This window comes from Triticum aestivum, chromosome 7B (assembly GCF_018294505.1).
Source record: "Triticum aestivum cultivar Chinese Spring chromosome 7B, IWGSC CS RefSeq v2.1, whole genome shotgun sequence".
In the NCBI taxonomy this organism is placed as follows: domain Eukaryota; kingdom Viridiplantae; phylum Streptophyta; class Magnoliopsida; order Poales; family Poaceae; genus Triticum; species Triticum aestivum.
Window position 1 is genome coordinate 449,118,117 of NC_057813.1, and position 20,666 is coordinate 449,138,782.

The 20,666-nt window shown below is 52.4% G+C and overlaps 1 protein-coding gene across 1 annotated transcript; it reads left to right on the forward strand.

Moving 5' to 3' along the window:
• Positions 1-18,512: 18,512 nt before the first annotated feature.
• Positions 18,513-20,122, forward strand: LOC123160005 (DIMBOA UDP-glucosyltransferase BX8-like). The gene has a single exon (XM_044577809.1). It carries the CDS (start codon positions 18,628-18,630, stop codon positions 19,972-19,974), a length of 1,347 nt encoding a protein of 448 aa, XP_044433744.1. The 5' UTR covers positions 18,513-18,627; the 3' UTR covers positions 19,975-20,122.
• Positions 20,123-20,666: the final 544 nt, after the last annotated feature.

A 20,666-nucleotide genomic window follows, 5' to 3' on the forward strand; every position in this document is an offset into this window, starting at 1 on the left:
TCGGCTATCTGGACACCCCCTAGTCCGGAACTCCCTTAGTAGCCCCTGAACCAGGCTTCAATGACGGCGAGTCCGGCGCGCATGTTGTCTTCGGCATTGCAAGGCGGGTTCTTCCTCCGAATAATTTATAGAAGATTGTGAACACCAGGATAGTGTCTGGCTCTGCAAAAATAAATTCCATGTACCACCGTAGAGAGAATAATATTACACAAGTTCAATCTGCTGACTTATTTTGTGGCGTGACATCACACCATTACCAAGCCTTTACTCGAATTGTTTTTATTGTATCACCTCAGCGCATTTAGCGAGGCGGTTTCCTTGGCACGTCTTGTCGAAGCAGAGATCGTGTTCCCCTTATTCCGGGATTCCCATCAATACGGACGTGGGTAACCCAACCGCGCCATTGATTGTGACGCTTGGGAGATAAGCGAGTTTTACCAGGCCGGTGGGGACACATGTTTTTGTCCGCCCATATAAGGGGATAAAGATCCAACCCTTTTACCTGCGCCTTCTTCCTCCTTGGCTTATCCATCACCGCGAACTCGAGCTCCAGCGCCCAAGTCCGCACTTCTCACCTCAACCTTCTCCAACTATGTCCGGAGCGGGAGGCAAGTGGATGGCCTCCTCCATCACGGAGGGGCAGATCCAGAAGCTGCGCGACGCCGAATATTTGTCCAGCGACATCGCGCATCGGCTCCCCGACGAGGGAGAGCTCATCCCCACCCCCAGGCCCCATGAGAGGGTAGTATTTCTTCCCCATTTCCTCCGCGGACTGGGCTTCCCGCTTCATCCCTTTGTCCGGGGGCTCATGTTCTACTACGGCCTAGATTTCCATGATCTGGCCCCGAATTTCATCCTCAACATCTCGGCGTTTATCATCGTGTGCGAGGCCTTCCTCTGCATCCAGCCCCACTTCGGCTTGTGGCTCAAGACCTTCAGTGTCAAGCCGAAGGTTGTGAAGGGCAGCCAAGCGGAGTGCGGAGGCGCCATGGTGGGCAGGATGTCCCACGTTATGTGGCTGGAGGGCACTTTCGTGGAAACCATTAAGGGGTGGCAATCGGGGTGGTTCTACATCACCGAGCCGCGTGACCCTGATTGGGCAGCGGCCCCCGAATTCAGATCCGGCATCCCTACACGGCTCACCTCCTGGAAAGAGAGTGGCCGGATCTGGGGGGATTTGGAGGAGCTGACCGGACTCCAATCCTGTATCCAGAAGCTGGTGGACAAGAAGCTCAAGCTTGTCAACATAGTCCAGGTCATGCTCATCCGCCAGATTCTCCCGTGCCAACGACGGGGCTTCAACATGTGGGAGTTCGATCCGGAGCAGCACCAGACGCTGAGCGGGCTCTTCGACACTACGTACAAAGATGTCTAGAAGGTGCTGTTCAAGGGCACCGAGGCTCCCGCATCCGCTACCGAAGATCGCAGATTCCGCTCGCAGCGTCCAGCTGACGAGGTAAGTGATTTTGCCACTTGTTTTCCATAGTTTAACTCTATGCGAGATCTAAACTCCCTTTACCTTTGACAGGACTGGCTGGCAAAGGCCGAACGGACTATCTGTTCGGCCCCATTGCCAGAGGACCCAGCGGACGCCCGCCTAACGGGGCTGCTGGCTCCGGCACCCCACGTGGTGCCGGAGAAGAAGGCCAAGAAGAAGGCCACGGGGACTCGGAAGAGTTCCCGTTTTCAGGTGCTATCGGATGATGAATCCGAGGCCGACTCCTCCCACCAAGGCGAGGAGGAGAAGAAGAAAGCCTCTCCCCCAGCGGGGGAGGGAAGAAAAGGAAGGCCTCCCCAACAAGGGAGGCCGAAGGGTCCAAGAAGGGAAAAACTCTTCCCCCGGACTGCTCCACCAATGCCAGTGACGACGACGAGGACTGGCCTCCAAGGGCCAAGCCCCTGGCGAGATCGTAAGTATCCGGACTCCCGAATAACTTCAAGGTTTTTATTTTTTGCCACATAATGTCTTTCTAATGCCGCATACAACCCTGCAGTCCGCCTAAGGATGATCTTCCTGCTTCGTCGAGCGGGTCCTTAGGTGCGTTGGATATGGATTCTCTTCCGACGGCCTCCACCCCCCGTGATGCGGACAACGCCGAGGTGGGATCCCAGGAAGGGACCCACCAGGAGGAGGAGGCCCCGGGGGTGTCGCAGGACAACCTCCCGGACTTTGCACCGGACTCGGCCCCGGAACCCACAGTGGCTCCGGAGTCCGGAGGACGACCCCTTCGTAAGAAGGGCAAGACCATGACGCCGGCAGCCTCCGTCCAACCGGAGGCACCGGATAACTTGCTGGAGGCGCTCAATGGCGCCTCCATTGAAGAGGAACACCACACTGTTATGAGTGCGGTGATTCAGAAGGTTCAGCTCGCCAAGAGCGGGCTGACCGAAGCCTGCAGCAGCCTTCTAAAAGGCTTTGAGGTAAGAATTTCAATATGTATAAAATGGTACCGCATAGACAGTAGCCCCTGATGCTCGGTTCGGTGTTCGGAAAGAAAAGCCGGACTGAGGATCTAAAAACATATACGCAGGAGTCATAATAAATATGTCAATATGGGATTGCAGGCTGTGCTGCTGACCTCTGCCGCACTGACTGCGGAGGTCAATACTTTGAAGGAAAACCTCGAGCGGTCCGAGAACGAGCTCGGCCGTGCCAAGAAGCAGCTCGAGGACAAGGAAGGTGAGTAACACCTTATTAAAATTGTACCTTACAGAAAAGGATTTTGGTTGCAAAAAGAATGACAAGGATAACCTGGGTATTGCAGGGGCCACTAACGAGGTGGTGACCCTGAAAGAGGCGGTGGCCGCAGCTGAACACAATGCGGCTGCGGAGCGCACCGAGCGAGAGAAGCAGGAGGCGCGGGTGGCGGAGGTACAGCAAGAGCTCCAGGATCTCATGAAAAAACATGAGAGCCTGGAGCGTGACTCGAAGACTCAAGAGTCTGAGCTTGCAACGGCTCTGGAGAGTGCCAAAGCCGCTAAGGCCGAAGCCTACAAGGCCCTCCAGGAGATTGAGGCGGTGAAGAAAATAGCAGCGGGTAAGGCATTTTTCATGCAAAGTAAGCATGTGAGTGTTAATTACCTGTTGCTTACCCGAATTCGGAGCTCTCCAAGAGCGTTCGCAGATCTTCTTCGCAGCGTGTCCGATGCTGCCGCATTCTACCGGGCCGAGGAGGGGAGCTCTACGAAGAAGGTCTTCTGGTCTCAATATGCTGAGGCCGGACATCCGGTGCCCCTTAGCGACCAGCTGAAGCAGCTGGTCGAGCTCCACAAGGAGGCCGAACAGGCTATGAAGGGCCTCATAGTTCGGCTGTGGCCTAAGGAGGCCATGCCTGGGAGCTACTTCGGCCTGGTGCGGCGGCTGGTGGATGCGTGCCCATGGGTTGAAGTCATCAAGCACTCCGCCTGTATTGAGGGTGCCCGTCGGGCCCTTGCCCGCGCAAAGGTGCACTGGGGCAAGATGGATGCCCAGAAGCTTGTGACGGACCTGCCACCAGAGGGCAAGGAGCAGCGCACGCCCAAGATGTATTATAAGAGTGTGCTGAAGGGCGCCCGCACTATTGCGGGGGAGTGCTCCAAAGATGTAATTTTTTAGTAGACTCACATTTTGTTATCCTGTGCGCTGAAAACTTAGTTCATATGCGCTAAGAAACGCTTGTTAATTTAAAATATTACCTTCTGTGCGGCTGTTTATCAAATCTGAGAGATGGCAAGTCGTCGGCTTCAGCCCCCATGCCACGAGTGCTGGGGTGTTCGGGATAAACTTGAGCACTCTTGTTCCCATTTTTGGGTCCATCTAGGGAGGCGCTCAACACAGTGAACAAGGCAACCGGACTTATAGTGCTTGAACACTCTCACTTAGCCATAGAATTCTATAATTTTAAATTTCGGCGAAGCCCCTAGTCTTCGGAAGGCCGAATTTGGGGCGCTATCCACGCCTGGGCCGGACAAGATCCGGCTCCTCGCTCTAAGCGGCATAAGTCTTTAAGGACTCGCAAAAAACCTCTCGAACAGCGACCGGCTCTCGCCTCATCATGATGGCAAGTTTTAGCTTTCTCCACTGAGGCGTTAACCCAGCTCAACTGGGGCGCAATCGCAGTGGTTCTCCCAGTGCTACCTTAGCCGATACAACGGAACGTAAGGTACCAAAACATGGGAGCCGGGCAAACCCAACTATTGACCCAAGACATGATTCGGAGCCGATGCATATAGTGCTATAAGTTCGGGGTGCCGCACTTGTGAAAGTGTTCGGACTTATCACACCATGATGCGGGAAACATAAGCCCCTGGTGTATTTTAGCCGTACCAAAGTGTACGGATGCAACATGCCGTAAATGAACATATGTATAAAAAGGAAATGCAATTATAACCGAAAAGGTGCTGCATTGTTTATTTAAGAAAGACTGCTATAAGTGCAGAACGATACAAATGGTGCGATAAGCAAGGGATGGGACTGTTAAACATGTCCCCCTCCAGCGGTAGGCTGCCGAATGGTGCGTAAAACGGATTTAATGCTCGTAATGGAGACCACCTGGATATTCGTTGTAGCCTGTATCCTTCCCTGGCTGTTGCATCGTTAGTTCGGCAGGTCTGCTGCCGGACAGGGCCTCTGACGAACGGAGTCCTGTGGGTAAAAAAAGGAAAAAGAAAAGAAAAAAGAACGATGCGCGTGAGAGCCCCTGGTGTGGTTGAGCCGCAGTCTGGGCTTATCGTGGTTGTGCCCCTCTCCCCATGCCCATGGTATCTTCAGAGCATAATGGTGTACGCGAAGGACCTGTTTTGACGTTTTACAAGGGCCGGGGTTGGGGACGCACTGCTACGCGTGCTCGGAACGTGCCAGGTGGTCTTGTTGTAGGTTACTCCGGGCGCGCTTAGCTGTGTCCGGCCGCTTAACGGCCGGACTCGAGAATTGCCTTAAGAGGCTGCATTGTACTTCTGCCGCGAGAGCCGCTGTATGTTCCTCCGTTCGGAGAGAACGTTCAGTGTTTCCATTGACCGTGATGACTCCTCGAGGGCCTAGCATATTGAGCTTGAGGTATGCGTAGTGCGGCACCGCGTTGAACTTTGCAAACGCGGTTCGTCCGAGCAGGGCGTGATAGCCGCTGCGGAACGGGACTATGTCGAAGATTAACTCCTCGCTTCGGAAGTTATCCGGGGATCCGAAGACCACTTCCAGTGTGACTGAGCCTATACAATTGGCTTCTACACCTGGTATGACGCCTTTAAAGGTCGTCTTGGTAGGTTTAATCCTTGAGGGGTCTATGCCCATTTTGCACACTGTATCCTGATAAAGCAGGCTCAGGCTGCTGCCGCCGTCCATCAAGACTCTGGTGAGGTGAAATCCATCGACGATTGGGTCTAGGACCAATGCGGCGAATCCGCCGTGGCGGATGCTGGTGGGGTCGTCCCTTCGGTCAAAAGTGATCGGGCAGGAGGACCATGGATTGAACTTCGGGGCAACTGGCTCCATCGCGTATACATCCCTTAGTGCACGCTTCCGCTCCCTTTTGGGTATGTGCGTTGCGTATATCATGTTCACCGTCCGCACCTGTGGGGGGAAACCCTTCTGTCCTCTATTGTTCGGCGGTCGGGTCTCTTCCTCGTCATCGCTATGCAGCCCCTTGTCATTGTTTTTGGCAATTAACTTGTCTGCCTGCTTGAATACCCAACAGTCCCTATTGGTGTGGTTAGCTGGCTTTTCGGGGGTGCCGTGTATCTGGCACAAGCGGTCGAGTATTCGGTCCAAATTGGACGGACCCGGAGCAGTTCTTTTGAATGGCTTTTTCCGCTGACCGGGTTTAGAGCCTCTGAATCCGGCATTGACTGCCGTATCCTCACTATTGTCGCCGTTGATGCAGCATTTGCTTTTGTTACGACGCGACCTACCATTTTGGTCCTTGAAATCCGGACTGCCAGGATTTTTGCTGAGGTTGTTGCTGCGTGCTAGCCAGCTGTCCTCACCCGCGCAGAAGCGGGTCATGAGTGATGTAAGGGCTGCCATGGATTTCGGCTTTTCCTGTCCCAGGTGCCGGGCAAGCCACTCGTCGCGGATGTTATGCTTGAAGGCCGCGAGGGCCTCCGCATCCGGACAGTCGACGATTTGGTTTTTCTTGGTTAAGAACCGTGTCTAGAATTGTCTGGCCGATTCGTCTGGCTGCTGAATTATGTGGCTTAGGTCATCAGCATCTGGTGGTCGCACATACGTGCCTTGGAAGTTATCGAGGAATGCGGCTTCCAGGTCTTCCCAACTCCCAATTGACTCTGCTGGCAAGCTGTTAAGCCAATGCCGGGCTGGTCCTTTAAGCTTGAGGGGGAGATATTTGATGGCGTGAAGATTGTCACCGCGGGCCATGTGGATGTGAAGAAGATAGTCTTCGATCCAAACCGCGGGGTCTGTTGTGCCATCGTAAGATTCGATATTCACGGGTTTAAACCCTTCGGGGATTTGATGATCCATTACTTCCTCTGTGAAGCATAGTGGGTGTGCGGCGCCTCTGTACTGGGCGATATCACGACGGAGCTCAAAAGAGCTTTGTCTGTTTTGTTCGGCCCGGCCGGACTTACTGTGTCCGGCGCGACGGTTGTCGTCACGTACCGTGGGGCGCCCACGCGATCCATAGATCGATATTGATTGTCTTGCCTTATCCTCCAATATATCTCGCAAGTCCGGAGCGTTCCCCTGTGGCCTTGTGCTTTTCGAGCGATGCCGGGGTACGGGTCTAGTGAAGGGCCTAGAGGCCTCTCTGTCGCGACCACGGGGTGGTCGGTCAGCCATATTGTCTCCTGGTGATGCGGGTTCATACGCTTCCTCCTCTAATCGGGGGAGCAGCTTTCGTTTAGGGTAGCTTTTGGAGGGGCGTTCGAGCTCATGCTCTTCGGCCACGAGGACTTCAGTCCATCTGTCGGCTAGCAGATCTTGATCAGCTCTAAGCTGTTGCTGCTTTTTCTTGAGGCTGTTTGCCGTGGCCATAAGCCTGCGTTTAAAACGCTCTTGTTCGACGGGATCCTCAGGCACGACGAATTGATCGTCGTCGAGGCTTGCTTCATCTCCGGAGGGAGGCATATAATCCTCTACCTCTTCTTCTGCCGCTCTCTCATGAGGGATGGCGTCTCCATCCTCCTGCGCTGGATCTTGCTGGAGTGGGTTGTCTTCGGCACTGTCCGGTGTATTATTATCTCCGGTGCCAGAATCTTCATTCTTGCTGTGGCGGGATTTAGAGCGGCGCTGCTGACGCTGGCGCTTGGGCCGTTTCTTGGAGGGGTCATCCTCCTATGTTCCTTCGCCATTCCCATCCTTTGGGATATCCACCATGTATAGGTCATATGATGAGGTGGCTTTCCAGTGCCCAGTCGGCGCTGGTTCTTGGTCGTCTCCGGCATCGTCGTCCATACCGTCGATGTCTTTGGAGTCGTAGTCTAGCATGTCGGTTAGATCGTCGACAGTGGCTACCAAGTGGGTGGTGGGTGGGCTTTGAATTTCTTCGTCGTCCGCATCCCAACCGTCCTGACCGCAGTCCGGCCAGGGCTCTCCTGATAACGAGAGATACTTTAGCGAACTCAAGATGTCGCCGAAAGGTGAGTGTTGAAAGATGTCCGCTGCTGTGAACTCCATGATCGGCGCCCAATCGGATTCGATCGGAGGGGGCGCGGGAGGTTCGGAGTCCGGCGAGGAGTCCGGCACCTCGGAGTCACGAGCTTTATGAGGGACAGGGTCAGTGTTCGTCTCTATCGCCGTAGAGGTTGCAGCCCTCGAGGCAGCGTCTAGCCATCTGTCCTCGATCTGCGCGGCCGGCTCCGAATTGAAGATCGGAGCGGGTTCGAGTGCGGCCTCCAGGGTGTTGTCCGGCTGCAGAGCTAAATCATGCCCGCCGTGACAGTGCGGCACGCTCGGCTGTGGCTCGAATCCATCGAGGATCAAGTCCCCGCGGATGTCAGCCGTGAAGTTCAAGCTTCCAAACCTGACCTGACGGCCAGGGGCGTAGCTTTCGATCTGCTCCAGATGGCCAAGCGAATTGGCCCACAGTGCAAAGCCGCCGAATACGAAGATCTGTCCGGGAGAAAGGTCTCACCCTGGACTGCGTCGTTGATGATGGTCGAAGAAGCCATCGAGCCTATCGGTGACGACATAGAGGAACTCTGAATGAAAGCACCAATGTCGGTGTCAAAACCGGCGGATCTCGGGTATGGGGTCCCGAACTGTGCGTCTAGGCGGATGGTAACAGGAGACAAGGGACACGATGTTTTACCCAGGTTCGGGCCCTCTTGATGGAGGTAAAACCCTACGTCATGCTTGATTAATATTGATGATGTGTGTTACAAGAGTAGATCTACCACGAGATCAAGGAGGCTAAACCCTAGAAGCTAGCCTATGGTATGATTGTTGTTCGTCCTATGGACTAAAGCCATCCGGTTTATATAGACACCGGAGAGGGCTAGGGTTACACAAAGTCGGTTACAATGGTAGGAGATCTACATATCCGTATCGCCAAGCTTGCCTTCCACGCCAAGGAAAGTCCCATCCGGACATGGGACGAAGTCTTCAATCTTGTATCTTCATAGTCTTGGAGTCCGGCCGATCATGATAGTTCGACTATCCGGACACCCCCTAGTCCGGAACTCCCTCATGCATCGATATGACTTAAGTTTTGGCCATGCTGGGTTGCCTAGCTCTTGTATTTATGCCCTACGTTCCCGTTAATTCGGCTAGGGCATAAGGGGAGCACCTCTGCGATTGTTACTGCCGGTTGAGCCGGATGTGTACCTCAGACTGGGTGAAGCTGAAAGCTAGCATTCTTAAGGGAATATTCGGTCGGTGAACAAAAGATGTTCTCGTTCATTACAACGTAAATACCCAGACGTTTTGTTTCCTGCGCTTCTGTTCGCAGTTCGGACATGCACATCGATGCATGCGCACCTAGAGAAAGGAACCCCTAACGGAACTATTCTCTCTGGAAGATGTTTCTTACTATCCATGTAATATAACATAACTAGTTGGGTACTTGTTTGTTCAAGCACTTATGACCCCTACACCTGGTTTCCACGCATACCCCGGTTTTTCATAACTATGCGGGTATTCGGATACACCCCGGACTGTCAGGTCCGGGGGCTGAAGCGAAAAGGTCCGCCATGACAAATGATTTTCAATCCCTCTAGGGAGTACATCAGCCCATTCAAATTACATAGTCATTTAGACTGGCTGAACTCTTCCTCTATACCATCCAACATGATGTCTAGCTTGCAATCCCGTTGGGAAAACTTCGCAGCTAATGCTACTTGGTCATATACCAGACTAACGGGTATCTCTTGTCCATCTGACCCCACCGGTACGACTTCGGCCATATGGTTCGGGTCAGCCTTGGCGTACCGCGTCTTCACCATGGCCCAAGCTTCTCTCGCACCTTGCCGGCAAGCTGATATCTTCCATAACCGGAAGCGCCGCCGTGCTCCTTTGAGCATCTCTACAAGTTCGCTCATGCCTCCTGGCAGGGAAGCGGATGGCCACAAGGCCTGGGCAATACCCTGCATCACCTGTCGAGCTCGTTCGTGCAATTGTAAAATATATTGCAGCATATCGCCTGCGGATCCGGGCATCTCCTCCCCTGGACGGCCCGTCAACATACCTACAGACACAACTCTGTTAATTCGCTTCCTCGCTGAACTGTTTTGCAGCTCGTTTGAAGCACTTACTATAAATGCCGCGCCGAAGCCTCCTGTTCTCCTTCACGGAGTCCGCGAGCTGAGCCCGAACATCTTTCAACTCGACGCTCAGTCGGATATTAGCATCTTGGAGCTTATTTTTCTCCTGGATACACCGCATCAGCACGCGTTCGCCCACCTTCAGCTGACTTTGCAGGTGCGGCTCATTATCTCCCACAGTCTTCAGATTTCCTTCGGGAGCGTCTGCCGAATCTTTTGTCAGATTTATAAAACATGTCGAACAAACAAACTGGTAGAAGGAAATTATTACCAGAAGAGGCCTTTTTGGATTCCTCTTGTTTGGCAAGATTGGCCTTCATTTGGGCCTTACATTCCTCCAGCTCTTGAGACAACTGGGCATTCTTCTCTACAAGAACCTACGCATTTAATGATCCTTAAATCAGCTGTGCCAACTGTTTCAAGTCTCAGGGTCTACTACTACACATACTTATTAAATTTTCTTATCCGTATATCCTTCACATACTGGTCCGTTGCTCTAGCAAGTCCATCTTGAGCAGCACAGATATATGCGTGTCCGGAATTGACAGAATTAAACACCTCTTCGGAAAAAATACCACCGCGAAGTACGGCCCGTCGGCGCCGGTGATTCATGGCACTCTCCACTTCAAAATTTGTGGCGGAAAGCCTATCCGTATCCTCCGCAGGAGGATAGTTCGGTGTTATCCCCGCATCAACCTTCACCCGTGAATCCGGTTCAGGAATCCAGCTGCTGGAGGAGTGGCTGGTAGGGTCCCCGGATATAGTCCGGCGTTTCCTGCCAAGACATAATTAAAGCCATCACGTCTCTCCGAAAGACCAAATAACCACAGGGCAAGTTTAATGAATACCTCTGCGCCTGCGTCTCGCTCCTAACCGCCTTCCTTTTAAGCCTACCTTGTTTAGGCGCCTCTTGCTGAGAGGCCCCCGCAGGTTCCATGCGGCGTCCCGACTGTCGTTTCTATAAAAATACGGCATGTGAGCATAAGGTATGGCAAAACGAAGGAATCCTTTCGGAAGGTTGGGACCCCGGCATTACTTACATGTGACATGGGAAGCAGTCCGAGATAATCCGCGATGATGGCCACTAAAGAGCCGCCACTGCTTGCCTGGTAGAAAGTCCCGTTGGCAAATTCCACGGATAAGTCCGGATCTTCTTCAAGTCCGGGATCGAGAGCCCGGCCAGGATCCCCTGGCTGCGGAGAGGGGCTGTTGAACTCTTTCACGGCCTTCCTTAGTTCCTGTTTTGAAACGGCAAGGTAAATAATTGTGACAAGGAAGGTAAGAATGAACAGAGTCGAGTAAAGGATGATAGCTTACCCAACTTCGGGGGTTGTACATGGAAAATCCATCCCGCAGTTTAATGCGGAGGACTCCTCCTCTTCTCCTTTGTACAAATCGGACATTATCCTCGCCAAAGATGTGGTGGAGTCCGGACCTTTGCAACCGCAGCGGGAGGCATCGTCTTCTCCATTGAAGTGCCACATGGGTTTTCCCCTATATTGAAGTGGCTGCACTCCCCTTATTACGCATATTGACATAACTTCAATTATTGTCAATCCTGATTTGGCCAGGGTTTTTATCCGGCTCGTCAGATAGAGGACTTCCCTGTGATCTTCCTCCTGGGGGCTTAGAGGGCGCCAGCTTTGGCATTTCTTCAGCAGAGTATTGGTGAACTCAGGAAGGCCCGTCCGGACTGGGTCCGGAAGGGGAACGTCATCGACATAAAACCACTCCGAGGGCCAGTCTTCGGACGCCTTCTTTGGAGTACTGGGCAGGTATCCGGTCTGGGCGATGCGCCATATTTCGGCTCCACCCACTTGATATATAGATCCCTCCTGGTTGCGCGGGACGAGGCAGAATAACCTCTTCCATAATTCAAAATGAGTTTCACAGCCCAGGAACAGCTCGCAGAGGGCAACATAACCTGCGATGTGCAGTATGGAGGCGGGGGTAAGATTATGCAGCTGGAGACCGTAGAACTCCAGGAGCCCGCGGAGGAATGGGTGGATTGGAAACCCGATGCCTCTTAGCAGATATGGGACAAGGCATACCCGCTCCCCCCGAGATGGGTTAGGGAATCTCTCCGCTTGCTCCCTGCCATTATAGGTGGCTAGTTCGGATCGGACGGGGACCATGTATGCGGGTGGAAGGAACCCTTTGGTATGCAGCTCTATTAGGCGGCTGTGAGGGATGGAACACTTTTCCCAATCCCCTAGTTTCGAGCTAGGGGAGCGACGGGCAGGGCTGCGGTGACCAGTCATGATGGGATGGCCTCTTTTGGACGCGCTCTACGGAATGCTTGCTCGGGAGAAGTTGGTGTGATTTGGATCTGAGGATCCCCGTCTCTTCAAATAGACGGCTTGCCTACGGGATTAGGGTGGCAAGTGTAAAAATGCCCCGGCCCCTCGTCTTCGCTCGACACGTGGAGATGACCATTATTGAAGCACAAAAGCCGAGGAGTACAACCTTACTTGGAGGCCGGACACTGTTTGCTACGATGGGTGTGCCGGATTTGGAGAAGAACCCGCCTTGCAATGCCGAAGACATTCTGTGCGCCGGACTCGTCGTCATTGAAGCCTGGTTCGGGGGCTACTGAGGGAGTCCTGGATAAGGGGGTATCCGGACAGCCGGACTATTAGACTATGAAGATACAAGATTGAAGACTTCGTCCCGTGTCCGGATGGGACTCTCCTTTGCATGGAAGGCAAGCTTGGCGATTCGGATGATAGATCTCCTTCTCTGTAACCGACTCTATGTAACCCTAGCCCCCTCCGATGTCTATATAAACCGGAGGGTTTAGTCCATAGGACACAACAACAATCATACCATAGGCTAGCTTATAGGGTTTAGCCTCTCTGATCTCGTGGTAGATCAACTCTTGTAATACTCATATCATCAAGATCAATCAAGCAGGAAGTAGGGTATTACCTCCATCGAGAGGGCCCGAACATGGGTAAACATCATGTCCACAGCCTCCTGTTACCATTAGCCTTAGACGCATAGTTCGGGACTCCCTACCCAAGATCTGCCGGTTTTGACACCGACAGGGGCCGACCCCTCTAGATGAGATCTAAATGGGGGCGGCGGCAAAGGGGAGGGGGCTTGCCCCCCAAGCCAAGGGGGCGCCCCCCGTAGGGTTCCCTCCCCCCAACCCTAGGCGCATGGGCCCTAGGGGGGATGGCGCCCAGCCCACTTGGGGCTGGTTCCCTTCCACATACAGCCCATAGGGCCCTCCGGGGCAGGTGTACCCTCCTGGTGGACCCCCGGAACCCCTTCGGTGGTCCCGGTACAATACCGGCAAACCCCCGAATACTTTCGGTGACCGTATGATGACTTCCCATACATAAATCTTCACCTCCGGACCATTCCAGAACTCCTCGTGATGTCCGGGATCTTATCCGGGACTCCAAACAACATTCGGTAACCACATACTATTTCCTATAACAACTCTAGCGTCACTGAACCTTAAGTGTGTAGATCCTACGGGTTCGGGAATCATGCAGACATGACCGAGACAGCTCTCTGGCCAATAACCAACAATGGGATCTAGATACCCATGTTGGCTCCCACATGTTCCACGATGATCTCATCGGATGAACCACGATGTCGAGGATTCAAGCAATCCCGTATACAATTCCCTTTGTCAATCGGTACATTACTTGCTCGAGATTCGATCGTCGGTATCCCAATACCTCGTTCAATCTCGTTACTAGCAAGTCACTTTACTTGTTCCGTAATGCATGATCCCGTGACCAACTACTTAGTCACATTGAGCTCATTATGATGAGGCATTACCGAAAGGGCCCAGAGATACCTCTCTGTCATACGGAGTGACAAATCTCAGTCTCGATTCGTGCCAACCCAACAGACACTTTCGGAGATACCTGTAGCGCACCTTTATAGCCACCCAATTATGTTGTGACGTTTGGTACACCCAAAGCATTCCTATGGTATCCGGGAGTTGCACAATCTCATGGTCTAAGGAAATGATACTTGACATTAGAAATGCTTTAGCAAACGAACTACACGATCTTGTGCTATGCTTAGGATTGGGTCTTGTCCATCACATCATTTTCCTAATGATGTGATCCCGTTATCAATGACATCCAATGTTCATAGTCAGGAAACCTTGACCATCTGTTGATCAACGAGCTAGTCAACTAGAGGATCACTAGGGACATGTTGTGGTCTATGTATTCACACATGTATTACGGTTTCCGGTCAATACAATTATAGCATGAACAATAGACAATTATCATGAACAAGGAAATATAATAATAACCATTTTATTATTGCCTCTAGGGCATATTTCCAACACTTTGGTGTTGTCGGCTTTCTTATCCGCTAAGTACTTGGAGCAGTTCCGCTTCCAGTGACAATTTCCCTTGCAATAAAAGCACCGAGTCTCGGGCTTGGGTCCATTGTTTGGATTCTTCCCGGCGACTGATTTACCAGGCGCGGCAACTCCCTTGCCGTCCTTCTTGAAGTTCTTTTTACCCTTGCCTTTCTTGAAATTACTGGTCTTATTCACCATCAACACTTGATGTTCCTTTATGATTTCCACCTCCGCTGATTTTAGCATTGAATATAACTCAGGAATGGACTTCTCCATCCCTTGCATATTGTAGTTCATCACAAAGCTCTTGTAGCTAGGTGGGAGCGACTGGAGGATCCTGTCAATGACCAAGTCATCTGGAAGATTAACTCCCAGCTGGGACAAACGGTTGTGCAACCCAGACATTTTGAGTATATGCTCGCTGACAGAACTGTTTTCCTCCATCTTACAACTGTAGAACTTGTCGGAGACTTCATATCTCTCGACCCGGGCATGAGCTTAGAAAACCATTTTCAGCTCTTGGAACATCTCATATGCTCCGTGCTGCTCAAAACACTTTTGGAGCCCATGTTCTAAGCTGTAAAGCATGCCGCACTGAACCAGGGAGTAATCATCACTACACGACTACTAGGCGTTCATAGCGTCTTGAGTTGCTGGGAAAATGGGTGCGTCACCTAGCGGTGCTTCAAGGACATATGCTTTCTTGGCAGCTATGAGGATGATCCTCAAGTTTCAGACCCAGTCCGTATAGTTGTTACCATCGTCTTTCAGCTTGGTTTTATCTAGGAACGCGTTGAAGTTGAGGGCAACATTAGCGTGGGCCATTTGATCTACAAGACATATTGTAAAGATATTTTAGACTATGTTCATGATAATTAAGTTCATCTAATCAAATTATTTAATGAAATCCCACTTACATAGACATCCCTCTAGTCATCTAAGTGATACATGATCCGAGTCAACCAGGCCGTGTCCGATCATCACGTGAGACGGACTAGTCATCATCGGTGAACATCTCCATGTTGAGCGTATCTACTATACGACTCATGTTCGACCTTTCGGTCTCTTGTGTTCCGAGGCCATGTCTGTACATGCTAGGCTCGTCAAGTCAACCTAAGTGTTTTGCATGTGTAAATTTGGCTTACACCCGTTGTATGCGAACGTTAGAATCTATCACACCCGATCATCACGTGGTGCTTCGAAACAACGAACTTTCGCAATGGTGCACAGTTAGGGGGAACACATCTCTTGAAATTTTAGTGAGGGATCATCTTATTTATGCTACCGTCGTTCTAAGCAAATAATATGTAAACATGACAAACATCACATGCAAATCATAAAGTGACATGGTATGGCCAATATCATCTTGCGCATTTGATCTCCATCTTTGAGGCACGGCATGATCACCTTCGTCACCAGCATGACACCATGATCTCCATCATGATCTCCATCATCGTGTCTTCATGAAGTTGTATCACCAACTATTACTTCTACTACTATGGCTAATGGTTAGCAATAAAGTAAAGTAATTACATGGCGTTTTCATTGACACGCAGGTCATACAATAAATTAAGACAACTCCTATGGCTCCTGCCGGTTATCATACTCATCGACATGCAAGTCGTGATTCCTATTACAAGAACATGATCAATCTCATACATCACATATATCATCCATCACATCCTTTTGGTCATATCACATCACATAGCATACCCTGCAAAAACAAGTAGACGTCCTCTAATTGTTGTTGCATGTTTTACGTGGCTGCTATGGGTTTCTAGCAAGAACGTTTCTTACCTACACAAAATCCACAACGGTGATATGCCAATTGTTATTTACCCTTCATAAGGACCCTTTTCATCGAATCCGATCCGACCAAAGTGGGAGAGACAGACACACGCTAGCCACCTTATGCAACAAGTGCATGTCAGTCGGTGGAACCAGTCTCACGTAAGCGTACGTGTATGGTCGGTCCAGGCCGCTTCATCCCACAATGCCGCCAAATCAAGATAGGACTAGTAACGGCAAGCAAATTGAACAAACCATCACCCACAACTACTTGTGTTCTACTCGTGCATAGAATCTACGCATAGACCTAGCTCATGATGCCACTGTTGGGTAACGTAGCAATAATTCAAAAAAAATTCCTACGTGTCACCAAGATCAATCTAGGAGATGCTAGCAATGAGAGAGAGGGAGTGCATCTTCATACCTCTTGAAGATCGCTAAGCAGAAGCGTTACAAGAACGCGGTTGATGGAATCATACTCGCGGTGATTCAAATCACAGAAGATCCGATCTAGCGCCGAAAGGACGTCGCCTCCGCGTTCAACACACATACAGCCCGGGGACGTCTCCTCCTTCTTGATCCAGCAAGGGGAGAGGAGAAGTTGAGGGAGAGCCCCGGCAACACGACGACGTGGTGGTGGAGCTTGCAGTTTTTCTGCAGGGCTTCGCCAAGCTCTACGGAGGAGGAGGAGGTGTTGGAGGAGGGAGGGGCTGCGCTAGGGGAAGGGTGTGGCAGCCCTCCCCCCACCATTTATAGGGGAAGGGGAGAGGGGGCCGGCCCCATTAGATCCCATCTAAGGGGGGGCGGCCAAGGGGGGACTTGCCCCCCAAGTTTGGTGGGAGGCGCCCCCATCCCCTAGGGTTTCCAACCCTAGGCACCTTGGGCCCTTGGGGTGGGGGCACCAGCCCACTAGGGGGCTGGTTCCCACCCTAGTTCAGCCCATTGAGTCCCTCGGGGCGGGTGGCCCCACCCGGTGGACCCCCGGACACCTTTCGGTGGTCCCGGTACAATACCCATAACCCCTGAAACCATTCCGGTGACTGAAACTGGACTTCCCATATATAAATATTTACCTCCGGATCATTCCGGAACTCCACGTGACGTCCGGGATCTCATCCGGGACTCCGAACAACCTACGGCAACCACATACTATTTCCCATAACAACTCTAGCGTCACCGAACCTTAAGTGTGTAGACCCTACGGGTTCGGGAACCATGCAGACATGAACGATACATCTCTCCGGCCAATAACCAACAGTGGGATCTGGATACCCATGTTGGCTCCCACATGTTCCACGATGATCTCATCGGATGAACCACGATGTCGGAGATTCAATCAATCCCGTATACAATTCCCTTTGTCCACCGGTATGTTACTTGCCCGAGATTCAATCGTCGGTATCCCCATACCTCGTTCAATCTCGTTACCGGCAAGTCTCTTTACTCGTTCCGTGACGCATGATCCCGTGACTAACTCCTTAGTCACATTGAGCTCATTATGATGATGCATTACCGAGTGGGCCCAAAGATACCTCTTCGTCATACGGAGTGACAAATCCCAGTCTTGATTCGTGCCAACCCAATAGACACTTTTGGAGATACCTGTAGTGCACCTTTATAGCCATCCAGTTACATTATGACGTTTGGTACACCCAAAGCATTCCTACGGTATCCGGGAGTTGCACAATCTCATGGTCCGAGGAAATGATACTTGACGTTAGAAAAGCTCTTAGCAAATGAACTACACGATCTTGTGCTATGCTTAGGATTAGGTCTTGTCCATCACATCATTCTCTTAATGATGTGATCCCGTTATCAACGACATCCAATGTTCATGGTCAGAAAATCAGAACCAACTATTGATCAACGAGCTAGTCAACTAGAAGCTTACTAGGGACATATTACGGTGTATGTATTCACACATGTATTACGGTTTCCGGTTAATACAATTATAGCATGAACAACAGACCATTATCATGAACAAGGAAATATAATAATAACCATTTTATTATTGCCTCTAGGGCATATTTCCAACAATCGGCACATCGCTGGGGTCGTCGGGCTGCAATGGCGCTCCGCCGTTGGTGCTTTGGAGCGCAGTTGGGCTGCAATGGATGGTCGTCGGAGCTTTGCCGCGGCTGCAATGGAGCACCGTTGGGGTCATTCAAGCTTCGCCGCGACTGCAATGGAGTGCCGCCGGGATGCAATGGAGGGTCGTCGGAGCTTTGTCGCTGCTGCAATGGCGCTTCGCCGCGGCTGCAATGGAGCGCTGTCACGGTCGTTCGAGCTTCGCTGCGGCTGCAATGGAGCTCCACCAGAGCTGTAATGGAGCGTCGGCGGGGCTGCAATACAGCTTCGCCGGGCGTCGACGGTGCATCCATGGAGCTGCACTGGAGCTTCGTCGTGGCGTCGTAACTGCTGCGTTGAAGCTTTTTCTTTGCAGCCCTCGGTGCTACCATAGTGCAGCCCCCCGGTTAGTCTCGGCGCTGCGGTGTTGATTGACGAGGGGCTGCTGCACCTTGAATGCAGAGGAGGACGCGGTGTGGATAGAGGATGGCTGCTGCCATCGAACATCGCAGATCGAGCGGCTGGCAAGGATCCGAGCAGCCGCCTTCGTTAATTTAAAGTTGCGCGACAGTTTTTTTCAGAAAATACTCCGTTAATATACTCCTAGATCAGAGGGGTGTACTATATTCCTTTTTTCATCTTCCTTGACTGGTACACCTACATGTGTTCTTGTCCATTGCTAGCAAAATAAGCCGACGTTCCCGAATCCCATGCTGTGATTCCCGTGGCTCACACAAGCAATGGCGCCATGCGATGCTGTCCGGCGTCGCGTGGTCCTTTTCCCGCTGCCCTACCTTGGCCACATGATCCCCATGCTCCGGCTTGCCGCGGCGCTGCACGCCAGCGGCCACGCTATCACTGTGCTCCACACGGAACTCCACGCGCCGGACCCGGCGTGCTACCCTGCGGACTACCGCTTCGTGGCCGTGCCCGCCCCCGACCTCCCCGCGGCAACCGAGGACATCGCGGCGTTCCTGGTGGCGCTCAACGCGTCCTGCGCGGCCGCCTTCAAGGACCGGCTGGCCGCGCTGCTCGCCGGGGGGAGCGTCCGCTGCGTGGTCACCGACGTGGTGTGGTTCTCGGCGCAGGCGGCAGCGAGGGACCTCGGCGTGCCGGCGCTGGCGCTCATGACGAGCAGCGCGGCCAGCTTCCGGACCTTCATGGCCTACCGGGCGCTGCTCGCCAAGGGCCACCTGCCATACGACGAGGCGCGGGGGAACGCTCCCGTGGAGGAGCTGCCGCCGTTCCGGGTGAGAGACCTGCAGCGGATCGACGCGAGCAGCCTCGACACCTTCGCCGACCTGCTCGAGCGGTTCGTCGACGCAGCTAGGCGGTCGTCAGGCCTCATCGTCAACACCTTCGACGCGATCGAGGGGCCCGAGGTCGGCTACATCCGCGACGGCCTTTCCTTGCCGGTGTTCCCCGTCGGCTCCCTGAACAGATTCTCGCCGCCACCACCACCGCCGCCCCAAGACGGCTCCCCATGCTGCCTCGACTGGCTGGACAACCAGTCGCCGGGATCCGTCCTGTTCGTCAGCCTCGGGACCGTCGCCAGCGTCGACGCGCACGAGCTAGCGGAGCTGGCCTGGGCATTAGCCGACGCCGGCCGTCCGTTCGTGTGGGTGGTCCGGCCAGGCATGGTCCGCGGGCGTCCATCGTGCTCGCTCGAGCTGCCCGGCGGCCTGGCTGAGCAGATAGGCGACCGAGGGATGGTCGTCCCTTGGACCCCTCAGGAGAAGGTGCTCGGCCACGCCGCCGTGGGCGCCTTCCTGACGCACAGCGGGTGGAACTCGACGGTGGAGGCGCTGTCGGAGGGCGTGCCGATGGCCTGCCTGCCGTGCTTCGGCGACCAGTTCGAGACGGCGAGGTACGCGTGCGACGTGTGGAAGGTGGGTGTGGAGGTGGGGAGGCTCCAGCGGGGGGCCGTCCGGGCTGCCATCGACAGGTTGATGGGCCCTGGCATTGAAGGGGAGGAGATCAGACAGAGGGCCCGAGATCTCAAGGGCAAGGTCGGACAGTGCATTGGAGAAGGGGGCTCCTCTCACATGGCGCTGCTCGGCTTGCTGGAACGAATTGCTTCATTCTGAAAGTTGTGGTCACAGCTGCAACAATACTGCCCATCCGTGCAGCATAGGATTTGTGCCCCTGCAGTATTATCCAATGTAGTCCATAAATTATCCTGTTTATTCTACAAATTATAAGCCAGACTTTGAAATGCATCGATCCGATTCTCAACTCTGCTTTGTTTAACAAGTGCATATGAAACAGTGAACATATAATCGAGAGTTTAAGCCATAACTGCCTTGCGGTTTGGAGTAAGTTTAGCATAACCAGAGCTAGAGGAAACAGCTTCTCACCGATTTTATATTAAAAATAATAATGTGCATCCCTCAAAAAAAAGTGCAGTTCCTCTTTTGGTGGTTCCGTGGGATGTTTATCTTTTTACAATCGAATTATTGTGCAGATGCTATTGTTCCACTGTTCCTTCTGTATCCGAAAACTGCACTTCTGATTTACTTGTGCAGGGAGATACAGATGATTAAATCTCAATTCTTCTTTATGTGGAGCATAATCAAGCCACAGTCAAAACTGGCTCCCGGACGTATGCATGCCCTTTATTGTTTCTGCAATTGGGATGCCAAAACTGCTGCAGAAGATGGACATAGGCCCACCGACCGAGGAAGATTATTTCTCTGTTTTATTGCATAATAAAATCTGGATATGTAAATCTGCAATATGATCAAGTTGTAGATAGATAGAGATTTATACTGTCTGGATA

Bases quoted from the DNA above. Each gene is read 5' to 3' on its own strand.
- LOC123160005 (XM_044577809.1), top strand. From the start codon at position 18,628: ATGGCGCCATGCGATGCTGTCCGGCGTCGCGTGGTCCTTTTCCCGCTG.